The sequence below is a fragment of the Mobula birostris genome, chromosome 3 (assembly GCF_030028105.1).
Source record: "Mobula birostris isolate sMobBir1 chromosome 3, sMobBir1.hap1, whole genome shotgun sequence".
Taxonomy (NCBI): domain Eukaryota; kingdom Metazoa; phylum Chordata; class Chondrichthyes; order Myliobatiformes; family Myliobatidae; genus Mobula; species Mobula birostris.
Genome location: NC_092372.1, coordinates 173,439,703 through 173,452,181, shown reverse-complemented (window position 1 = coordinate 173,452,181; position 12,479 = coordinate 173,439,703). Strand labels below are relative to the sequence as shown.

The window sequence follows — 12,479 nt, the reverse complement described above, 5'->3', positions numbered from 1 at the left end:
TTAGACAAGGGTGTGTATTCTCCCCTGATTTATTTAATGTGTACAATGAAACAATATTACAAAAAAATAAGAGACATCTTGGGAATCAAAGTTGGCGGTGAAAACATCAATAATTTCAGGTATGCAGATGACACTGTGTTAATTGCAAGTACGGAGGAAGAACTACAAAACTTAATTGATATAATTGTTGAAGAAAGTGTAAAAATGGGTTTATCTATCAATTGCAAAAAGACAGAATGTATGGTGATATCCGAAAAGGTGAATCCTATCTGCAGGCTGAGAATAAACGGGGAAGACATAAAACAAGTACAGAACTTTTGCTACTTAGGAAGCTGGGTGACATCAGATGGCAGATGCAACTTGGACATTAAAGAAGAATAGGGATGGCAAAAGACACCTTTACGAGAATGAAGAGTATACTGACCAATACTAAACTAGGCATGACAACCCGCCTCAGAGTACTGAAATGTTACATTTAACCTGTTATGTTACATGGCTCAGAATGTTGGACAATATCTAGTAACATGAGGAAACGAATTGTAGCAGCAGAGATGAGGTTTTTGAGGAGGATGCAAAACATATCATGGACAAAACAAATATCTAACGAGGAAGTCATGAACAGACCAAACACAAAAAGAGAAATAATGTATGAGATCATGAAAAGGCAATGTAACTTCATTGGACATGTGATTAGGAAAGAGGAGTTAGAATGCATGGTAATTATGGGAAAGACTGAAGGGAAGAAAGCAAGAGGAAGGCAAAGACAAATGATGATGGGGACAGCAGCCAGAGAACTGGAAACGAATACCAATGAATTGATCCACTTGACCCACTTGACCCGAAACAGGAGTGTGTGGGCCATGGCAGTCAAAGCTCAAACTGGGCATGGCACCTGATGATAATGATGATGAATGCAAGAATAAAATATATTATTTATTAAATACAGTTGATGTGTATCTGAATGTTCCGCCTCCTCTATTTGAGTTACACCCTTTTTTGATACCCTTGCCAGGGGGACAAGATTCTCACTGTCCACTTGATTTGTGCTTTTATGTTATATACCTCTTTAGAAGGTTGCCCATTCTGAGAGATGTCTGCACTTTTTAATGATTTTAATCATTTGTAGGTTTTAGTGGCTGACGGCACTGTTGCCACAAGTCTGGAATTCCTGCTCTAAACATCACTTATCTTTTAACATAAGCCATAAAATCTAATGAGTTGACTCTTGTCGCTTGGTCTCATTTTGTTTATATACACTGTAGTATAATGCCCCATATATTAAAGGAACTAAATCATTGTCATTATTGCTTTCTTCCAGACATGGGGGTCTGTTCTTTTAAATCACAAGTCTGAGGAAGGCAAGGATGGGTGCAGGATCTATTAATGGGGAGAACGAAGTGAAAGGGCATTGACAGAGTATCAGTAAAATATGCTTTGTAAAAATGATTGACAGCCAAGAATCTGTTAGTAGGTCCTTAAAAAAATTGGACTTTTCTCTATGTTTACTTTTGAATTCATTGTAATTAATTCTACAGTGCGATCCTAACACGTTTATCTTCAGACTCTGCTGGTTCTTTAAATTTTGAAAGTACAAATCCAGCGTACAGTTTTGAGTGATGTATGTCTTGTGTTTCAGGCTGAAAAAAAGCACAAGAAATTCCAGGAACTTGACAGATTTATGCACTACTATTCAAGATTTAAGAACCATGAGCATAGTTATAAGGTATCTCGTAGAAACAATATTTATCTCATTGCTGCCACCTTTTGAATCAAATAAAAAATGGGTTGTTTTTTTTTATCTCCTGTACTAGTTAGAGCAACGTCTTTTGAAAACTGCCAAAGAAAAGATGGAACAATTAAGCAGAGCTCTAAAAGGTGGTAAGTGGAATAAATAAAATGATCAGCTTTCATAAACTGGCTGCATCCCTGAAATGACTCTGACCTGGCTGCGTTTAATAAGCAAATTAGTGTAGTTTATTCAGATTTTTGTAGCGTATAGGACGTTTGGCCTATTGAGCCTTTGTCAGCTTTCAGAAAGAGCACTTTTCGAAGGTCTCACTTTTTTCTTTTAAGAAAGATCTTCCCAATTATAAATTCTAGTGACTACATAATGGAATATGCTTGCTTTAAACATGGCACTGTAATTATACCCACCTATCAATGATAAAGCTGTACTGAAGAAAAATTCCCATGTGCTATCCCACTACTCTTCTGCATTTGAACGTGACATATGTCATAATATGCAAGTATTGCTTACACAAGTGCAATGTATGTCCTTAATTTTGATTTGAGTTGCATCTGTGCAATATTTCCTTTAATTTTTCTTCCCTAAGTATTTCTCAAAAATGTGTTAATGTAAGCAAAGATAACTGCACAGTCTACTAATTTTAACTTCCTTACTCCTGAAGTGACTGACAATCCTCTTGTGTAATTTTTTGCACAGTTCTAAACTGTAGGACCAGGTATCCATTTTCTGTCTGTATTATATTTTGTGTTACAAGTTTATTATGGGTAATTCGTCATGTGGGTTGGGGAATGGTAGAAGTAAATGAGTGTAGTTACATATTCATGCTTTGTCTTTAGTTCAGTTTAGTCTAGCTGAGAATTAGAGGCAACTGGGAATTATATATTTTTTGTTGATCTTTAAGATCAATAATTTTTCTATTATGCTAAGTTCGCTAATTCTGATTATGCTAATTTAGTTTGACTGCTTAGTTACGCTGATTTGAACGCTAAGATCACTACATCGCTATTTTTAGTTTTGTTAGTATTTTTATCACTACAAAGTTGTTCACCTTTGCTGGTTTCGTAATAAAGGATCAAACGTACTTTTTTCAGTTTGGAAATTCGTTATTTTGGAAGCGCATCATACAATGCCAACCCCCATACTCGGTCTCTGAGCAGTTTTGGTTTGTTTTCAAGTAACCACTTCACTGCTGTTTCCTGTGCTGATTCTGTTCATTTTTATGTAATGTTTATGTTTATTATATAAAACCCAAACAATGTGGTCTTATTTACTGCCTAGTAAATTCTCTGATCCGGGTGGGTTGGCAACAGCTACATTATTTATTACTGTTGGTGAATAAAACCTAAATCAGAACAAACAGATGTATCCATATTCACACTTCATACATATAGTGCTGTGAACATAGTGATGGCACAAGCTCTTTTATGCCTGCCTGTGCGCCCTATAAAAGACATAAGCTTGGAAAATCTTGCAGCCTGCTGCATTTTGGCGATTTTTAAAAATTGTTTTCATTGATTCGCTTTATGCATGTTATCTCTCCATGAGAGAAACTGGATATATTGTACATCGTTTTATTTTAATAGTTGAAGGAGTCTCTCCAGATACAACTTTTATTGAAGAAGCAGTACATGAGCTTTTGAAAACACGGCGTATCCTTAAGTGCTCCTACCCTTATGGATTTTTTCTGGAACCTAAAAGCACAAAGAAGGAAATATTTGAGCTTATGCAGGTATGTTTGCTGAGGTTAACTACTTCCAGTATTGACTATCTCAGTTTTGAAAGGCAGGAGATATATTTTAAAGTTATAAAATGATAGCACCAATTTACTTAATCTGCAGAGCGACATATTACTACTTAATTAAACACTTTACAGCACAATGATCTTTGTTTGAATTAATAATGGTAATAAATATTTATTCCGCTTGGATGAGAGGGATACTTGAAGGTAGCTAGAGTCTTGCATTGTTTCATTGGTAGAATTCTGCCAGGTTGAACAACAAAACCACATTGCTGGAAATAGGCAGCAGATTGGGCTCCATGTACGGAGATGAATGCCCTTGTGGAGATGCATGTTGACTTCAGGAGAAGTGTCTCCTCTCCACCCACTCATAATTAAATTACTTTAATTTAAGCTGCTAATCAAATCTGGTTAATTGCACAACACCATATCCAGAATTGCCCTTTCCATAGAACATAGAACATAGAATAGTACAGCACAGTACAGGCCCTTAGGCCCACAATGTTGTGCCGACCCTCAAACCCTGCCTCCCATATAAGCCCCCAGCTCAGATTCCTCCATATACCTGTCTAGTAGTCTCTTAAACTTCACGAGTGTATCTGCCTCCACCACTGACTCAGGCAGTGCATTCCACGCACCAACCACTCTCTGAGTAAAAAATCTTCCTCTAATATCCCACTTGAACTTCCCACCCCTTACCTTAAATCCATGTCCTCTTGTACTGAGCAGTGGTGCTCTGGGGAAGAGGCGCTGGCTACCCACTCTATCTATTCCTCTTATTATCTTGTACACCTCTATCATGTCTCCTCTCATCCTCCTTCTCTCCAAAGAGTAAAGCCCTAGCTCCCTTAATCTCTGATTATAATGCACGCTCTCTAAACCAGGCAGCATCCTGGTAAATCTCCTCTGTACCCTTTCCAATGCTTCCACATCCTTCCTATAGTGAGGCGACCAGAACTGGACACAGTACTCCAAGTGTGGCCTAACCAGAGTTTTATAGAGCTGCATCATTACATCGCGACTCTTAAACTCTATCCCTCGACTTATGAAAGCTAACACCCCATAAGCTTTCTTAACTACCCTATCCACCTGTGAGGCAACTTTCAGGGATCTGTGGACATGTACCCCCAGATCCCTCTGCTCCTCCACACTACCAAGTATCCTGCCATTTACTTTGTACTCTGCCTTGGAGTTTGTCCTTCCAAAGTGTACCACCTCACACTTCTCCGGGTTGAACTCCACCTGCCACTTCTCAGCCCACTTCTGCATCCTATTGATGTCTCTCTGCAATCTTTGACAGTCCTCTACACTATCTACAACACCACCAAACTTTGTGTCATCTGCAAACTTGCCAACCCACCCTTCTACCCTCACATCCAGGTCGTTAATAAAAATCACGAAAAGTAGAGGTCCCAGAACAGATCCTTGTGGGACACCACTAGTCACAATCCTTCAATCTGAATGTACTCTCTCCACCACCACCCTCTGCCTTCTGCAGGCAAGCCAACTCTGAATCCACCTGGCCAAACTTCCCTGGATCCCATGCCTTCTAACTTTCTGAATAAGCCTACCGTATGGAACCTTGTCAAATGCCTTACTAAAATCCATATAGATCACATCCACTGCACTACCCTCATCTATATGCCTGGTCACCTCCTCAAAGAACTCTATCAGGCTTGTTAGACACGATCTGCCCTTCACAAAGCCATGCTGACTGTCCCTGATCAGACCATGATTCTCTAATTGTCTATGGATCCTATCTCTAAGAATCTTTTCCAACAGTTTTCCCACCACAGATGTAAGGCTCACTGGTCTATAATTACCTGGACTATCCCTACTACCTTTTTTGAACAAGGGGACAACATTCGCCTCCCTCCAATCCTCCGGTACCATTCCCGTGGACAACGAGGACATAAAGATCCTAGCCAGAGGCTCAGCAATCTCTTCTCTCGCCTCGTGGAGCAGCCTGGGGAATATTCCGTCAGGTCCCGGGGACTTATCCATCCTAATATATTTTAACAACTCCAACACCTCCTCTCCCTTAATATCACCATGCTCCAAAACATCAACCTCACTCATATTGTCCACACCATCATCAAGTTCCCTCTCATTGGTGAATACCGAAGAGAAGTATTCATTGAGGACCTCGCTCACTTCCACAGCCTCCAGGCACATCTTCCCACCTTTATCTCTAATCGGTCCTACCTTCACTCCTGTCATCCTTTTTTTCTTCACATAATTGAAGAATGCCTTGGGGTTTTCCTTTACCCTACTCGCCAAGGCCTTCTCATGCCCCCTTCTTGCTCTTCTCAACCCCTTCTTAAGCTTCTTTCTTGCTTCCCTATATTCCTCAATAGACCCATCTGATCCTTGCTTCCTAAACCTCATGTATGCTGCCTTCATCCACCTGACTAGATTTTCCACTTCACTTGTCACCCATGGTTCCTTCACCCTACCATTCTTTATGTTTCTCACCGGGACAAATTTATCCCTTACATCCCGCAAGAGATCTCTAAACATCGACCACATGTCCATAGTACATTTCCCTGCAAAAACATCATCCCAATTCACACCCGCAAGTTCTAGCCTTATAGCCTCATAATTTGCCTTTCCTCAATTAAAAATTTTCCTGTCCTCTCTGATTCTATCCTTTTCCATGATAATGCTAAAGGCCAGGGAGCGGTGGTCACTGTCCCCCAGATGCTCACCCACTGGGAGATCTGTGACCTGACCCGGTTCATTACCTAGTACTAGAGCTAGTATGGTATTCCCCCTGGTCAGCCTGTCCACATACTGTGACAGGAATCCATCCTGGACACACTTAACAAACTCTGCCCCATCTAAACCCTTGGAACTAATCAAGTGCCAATCAATATTAAGGAAGTTAAAGTCACCCATGATAACAACCCTGTTATTTTTGCACCTTTCCAAAATCTGCCTCCCAATCTGCTCCTCTGTATCTCTGCTGCTACCAGGGGGCCTATAGAATACCCCTAATAGAGTAACTGCTCCCTTCCTGTTCCTGACTTCCACCCATATTGACTCAAAAGAGGATCCTGCTACATTACCCACCCTTTCTGTATCTGTAATAGTATCCCTGACCAGTAATGCCACCCCTCCTCCCCTTTTTCCACCCTCTCTATCCCTTTTAAAGCACTGAAATCCAGGAATATTGAGAATCCATTCCTGCCCTGGTGCCAGCCAAGTCTCTGTAATGGCCACTACATCATAATTCCATGTATGTATCCAAGCTCTCAGTTCATCACCTTTGTTCCTGATGCTTCTTGCATTGAGGTACACACATTTCAGCTCTTCTACCTTACTGTCTTTACACCATTTATTCTGCTTCTCTTTCCTCAAAGCCTCTCTGTATGTTAGATCTGGCTTTACTCCATGCACTTCTTTCACTGCTCTATCGCTCTGCATCCCATCCCCCTTGCAAATTAGTTTAAACCCTCCCGAACCATGCTAGCAAACCTACCTGCAAGGATATTGCTCCCCCTCGAGTTCAGGTGCAACCCATCCAATCTGTTCAGGTCCCACCTTCCCCAGAAGAGATCCCAATGATCTAAAAATCTAAAACCCTGCTCCCTGCACCAACTCCTCAGCCACGCATTCAACTGCCATCTCCTCCAATTCTTACCATCGCTGTCACGTAGCACTGGCAGCAATCCTGAGAACGTCACCCTTGAGGTCCTGTTCTTCAGCCTTCTGCCTAGTTCCCTAGTGGGCTGCTCTAAAAAGCCATCTAATTGACATTCTACAAATCTCTTTTCAGGATCTAGTGCCAGCCTGATTTTCCCAGACCTTCTGCTTATTGAAGATCCCCATGACCACTGTTTCATTCTTTCTTTCCATTTGTAGTTTGTATCGCACATCCTGGCTACGATTTGGGGGCTTGTACGTGACACCCGTCAGGGTCTTTTTAACTTTGCAGTTTCTTAACTCTACCCACAAAGATTCTACATCTTCTAATCTTGTGTCACTTCTTGCTAAGGATTTGTTTTCATGTTTTACTAAAATAGCCACCCCGACCACTCTGTCCACCTGCCTTTCTCTTTGATGGATATGTATCCTAAGGTATTTAGGTCCCACTTGTGTTCTTCAGTCCAAGTTCCCATGTTCTCAGTATTCTTTATTGACTTGTTTTTTTTATATATTTGCACAGTTTGTCTTTTGTACATTGGTTGCTTCTCAGATTTTGTGTAGATTTTCATTGGTTCTATTATATTTCTGTGTTCTACTGTGAATGCCTGCAAGAAAATGGGACATATATGTACTTTGATAATATATTTACTTTTGAACTTTGAAGTTGATGCTGGCTTTTTTTTAAATGTAGGATTGAAACCCAGCAGTAGTTTGCAATAAAAAAAATAATTGCAGTCTTTTTTTTTATATATATTGATAAGCTTCAGCAATTCTCAAGAGAATAGATTTAGGAGATCATTAGTTTTTAGCATTCAGTTAGCTTTATAATACCTTATTACCACAATCTAATAAACACTTAGAAATCAGATATGCCCGGTCTCATCTTTCAGAGGAAATGGGTGAAACAGATGGTTCTGGTACTAAAAACTGGGATATAGCAATAGCAAGAAAGGCCCTTAACTCAGGAAATTAAAATAGAATCAATTTGGCTGCAACATTACCTCACTGCTCTTGAACACAATCCTCAGCTAATGAAGTCAACACTAATGAATGAAAGAAAAATGGAGGGTCTGTAGAAGGGAAAGATTAGATTGATCTTAGAATACATTAAAGGGCCGGCACAACATCGTGGGCCAAGTGGACAGTGCTGTGCTGAACAGTTCTATGTTCTACTCCTGTGGCTAGTAAGAGCACAAAGATCATTGCTTCCCTCGCTCCCATAGTAACCTGGAGTATATACAATCCAGCCCAGGGACTTATCTATCCTAATGAGTTTCAAAAATTCCCACCATCCTCTTTCTTAATGTCAACATGTACCGGCATATCAGTCTGTTTTATGCTGACTTCACATTCGTCAAGGTCCCTACCACAGGTAAATACTGAAGCAAAGTATTCTTCAAGGACCTTCTGTAACTCCTCTGACTCCAGGCACTTGTTTCCTCTCTTATCCTTGATCAGTTCTACCTTCACTTCAGTCATACTACAGTTCTTCACCTACACGTAGAATGCTTTGGGTTTTCCTTAATCTTGCTCGCCAAGACCTTCTCATGTCCCCCACTAGCTCTCCATTCTTAAGCTTCTTAGCTACCTTATAACTTCCAAGTCTGATCCATACTTCCTATACCTACACATTGTGTCAGGAATCCTTCCTGCACACACCTAAACAAATTTGCACTAAGGAGGTGCCAATCGATATTAGGGAAGTTGAAGTCACCCATGAAAACACCCTGTTATTTTTGTCTCTTTTTCAATCTTTTTATGAGTTTCATAAAAATATAAACATAACATGGTAATAGTACAAAGTTATTGGGAATATATTGTTATGATTAACATGAATGATTATAAAGCCAGATAACACTTAAATGATAAAACTCCCAATCATATAGGATACAAATGAATAATATAAAACAAAGAAAAATATCTAAAAAAAATAATGAAAAAGGCAATCCCCCCCCCAAAAAAAAACTCTAATCTAAACAGAATTAATCAACTAAACTAAAAAAAAAAGATCTGGGCTGTTTTGTAACATCGTAAAAAAAGAGAGGAAAGAAAACCTTAGTGTCGACGACTCCGTTCCTCTCAATCTACATTACAGAGAAGTAAAATAAGTTTGGAATTGGTCTAACCACCCTGTTATTTTTGCACCTTTTCAAAGTCTGCCTGCTGATCTGAACCTCAGTGTGTCTGTTGCTATGGGAAGGGGGAAATACTCCCAACAGAGCGATTGCTTTCTTCCTGTTTTTTGACTTTTACTTACAGAGATTTGGTAGTTGATCTCTCCACATTGTCCTCCGTTTATGCAGATGAGATATAACCCCTGATTAGCAATGCCATTCCCCCCACTTTTTACTTCCCTCCCTTGTCCTTTTTAAACATCTAAGCTTCAGGACACAGCAGCCATTCCTGCCATTGTGCAAGTCAAGTCTGTATAGTGGCCACAATGTCACAGGTCCATGTCCTGTCCCATGCTCAAAAGTTTTCCATTGTTCCTGATACTTCCCATATATTTCAACCCATCCAACTAAATGCAATTATTCCCTTTCCGATGTCTATCCTTCCTCAGTCTCTCTACACACTATGTCTACCTTTACACCAATTGCTCCATCCTATGACCTATCACTGTAGTTCCCATCACCCCGCCAAACTAGATTAAACTCTTAACAGCTCTAGCAAACCTGGCTGCATGGATATTGGTCCTGCTCAAGTTCAGGTGTACCCTATCCCTTTTGTACAGATCATACCTTCCCCAGAAAGGTTCCCCAGAAGAGATCCCAATAGTCTGCAAATCTGAAACACTGCCCTGAACACCAATTCTTCAGCCACACATTCACCTGTCAAATAACCCTATTTTTGCCCTCACTAGCACGTGGCACAGGCAGCAATCCAGAGACTTCACTCTTGAGGACCTGCTTTACAGCTTCCTACTTGGCTCCCAATATTCCCCCTTTAGGACCTCCTTCCTTTTCCTACCTGTGTCTTCGCTACCAATATGTACCTACAGAAGACCAACAATATGGTAGCTTATTGCTACTAAACAAGATTATTAAACAAATCCAGAGCACATGATCTTGAACGTAGATATCTACAGTCCATTACAGGCCGTTCAGCCCACAGTGTTGTGCTGACCATGTAACCTACACTAGAAACTGCCGAGAGTATCCCTATCGCATAACCCTCTATTTTTTTAAGCTCCGTGTTCCATGAGCATAATATTAGATCATGGGTTGCAGATTGGTTAATAAATTCCTCATATCCAAGTGAAATCTGGAAGTATAGAAACAAAGAAACTATTTTGAACTAAGGAACATGTATTAAAGAGTTGCACTTGGATAATCGTACACAGTGATGCAATTTAAATGCCCTTTATTCAAACAGACAGACTTAGAGATGGTAACAGAGGACCTAGCTCAGAAAGTTAACCGACCTTACCTCCGTACTCCTCGTCATAAAATCATCCGAGCAGCATGTCTTGTTCAACAGAAAAGACAAGAATTTCTGGCTTCTGTGGCTCGTGGAGTTGCCCCTGCAGACTCTCCTGAAGTACAAAGACGCAGGTACTACTTCAGTGATGCGTAACCTTTAGTTATTTCCATTTCTTTAAAGAAAAATCTGATTAAATTGAATTAAAAATTTAAAAATCAAACTATTTGGAATTAAGCTATTTAATTTATTTCCTTTACTAAAACATCCTTCCTCACTTTTATATTTCCTTTACTAAAACACCCTTCCTCACTTTTATATTTCCTTTACTAAAACACCCTACCTCACTTTTATATTTCCTTTGCTAAAACACCCTTCCTCACTTTTAGATTTTGGCAACTATTTAGTGATGTTATTACCCATGTATTAAATTTAAAATGTGAAATCTGTTTTATCCCAAACTCTTGTCTTGAGGATTTCGAACTAGTGCACTATCCAATGTTCCTATCCATTGAAAATTTCCAAACAGCATTGTTTTCAGAATGCAAGTCAATATTTTTTTTACTATCCATTTCACCGATTTGAATGTGGGTAAATGTTCGTGCTATTAATACAGAACATTAGCAGAAAGCACTTGTAAAAATATGTTTGAGAGAAAAGGGAAAAAAAACACCTACCACATCCCCTTAGTTTTAAAATGAGGAGCAAACTTTGAAATTATTGAATTTAAGGTCAAAATATCAAACGTAAACTGCAGATTGAACTCAGTGGGTAAATCTTGGGATGAAATTTTAAAATAACTGCAATATTGAAAAAATATTCGCCCTAAAATGTCCTTTAAATAGTATGTTTGTTCATAAATAGAATAATTTACTTGTTTACCTTAAACAAATTGCAGTTATTGGTATTTTAGTTAGAACACTACTGCTATTGGCTGCCCACATAAATCAGTTAACATTAAGTAATGATCACTATCATATTGACAGAATTTTGACTTGTTTGTTACAGTTTTGCTGGTGGAACCTGGGATTGGGAATATTTAGGTTTTGCATCACCTGAGGTAGGTATACCCTGTTTGCAGTTATATGATATAGCCCTTCAGTGCAGTTTCTAGGAGGACCTTATTTAAAGGAGCTATCCTGAATAGGTGATGATAGTAAATGGTGCCAATAATTCTGCTGACAATCCTTAATCTGAAAATGTAGAATTTTGTTTTGCTTTAATTCAAAAGAACACTTCCATCTGTACCAGGATTTTCAACTGCTACTTCCACTCCTGCAGCCTGGCTTAATTTCTGTAACAGGACCTGGTATGGAGGCAGACACAGTGGTTAATTACATCTGTCTGTCTCTGTGCCCAACCCTGGAAGACCACGTTGACCAGGTGCCAACCTTTAATGGCTGTGCTATTCTTAAAATAATTTTTTTACTTTTTATTTCTTTATGCAATACGGCCTGCAGGTATGGAGGACGGGACATAGAAGGCCTGCAGGTAAGGGTTTTAATAATTTGCATTTAAAAGCCTGTTTAGGCTGCAATTATTGTGCAGGACAGCTCCTTTAAATTCTTCTGTTCCAGTCATTGACTGTCAACATGTTGCGACTGCAGGAGACTACCACAATTGTTGATAAGTGCCATCTAAACCACAATCAGTTAACATTAGTTATTCTAGATTCATTCAGATTAAACTTACAGAAACTTTTTCTGATCCTCCAATTATATATTTGGGATTGTAGACTTTTCACAGGAGCAATTCCTGGTTGTGCATTGAATATGGACTTACTTATATGAAACTTACAAGGTGTGCAAGCAATGTTACAATAGATTAGTAAACCAAAATGCCCAAGTTTGAAACATTGGATGCAGAAGCCTTTCTATGCAATCCTATCTTTACTTAACCATCAATGAAAAGCAGAGTCACTTGGGG

At 39.5% G+C, this 12,479-nt stretch overlaps 1 protein-coding gene across 4 annotated transcripts in view; it reads left to right on the top strand.

The window, feature by feature from the left end:
- ankib1a (ankyrin repeat and IBR domain containing 1a) overlaps positions 1-12,479 on the top strand; it is a 125,710-nt gene that overhangs the window by 90,306 nt on the left and 22,925 nt on the right. For 3 of the 4 annotated variants that reach the window (XM_072253706.1, XM_072253703.1, XM_072253704.1), the window contains 5 exons: positions 1,637-1,723; positions 1,812-1,878; positions 3,331-3,476; positions 10,509-10,687; positions 11,562-11,613. In XM_072253706.1, coding sequence (XP_072109807.1) covers positions 1,637-1,723; positions 1,812-1,878; positions 3,331-3,476; positions 10,509-10,687; positions 11,562-11,613 — 531 coding nt within the window. Of the gene's footprint in view, positions 1-1,636; positions 1,724-1,811; positions 1,879-3,330; positions 3,477-10,508; positions 10,688-11,561; positions 11,614-12,013; positions 12,045-12,479 lie in introns of all 4 variants that reach the window. The other variant, XM_072253705.1, reaches the window with a different exon arrangement.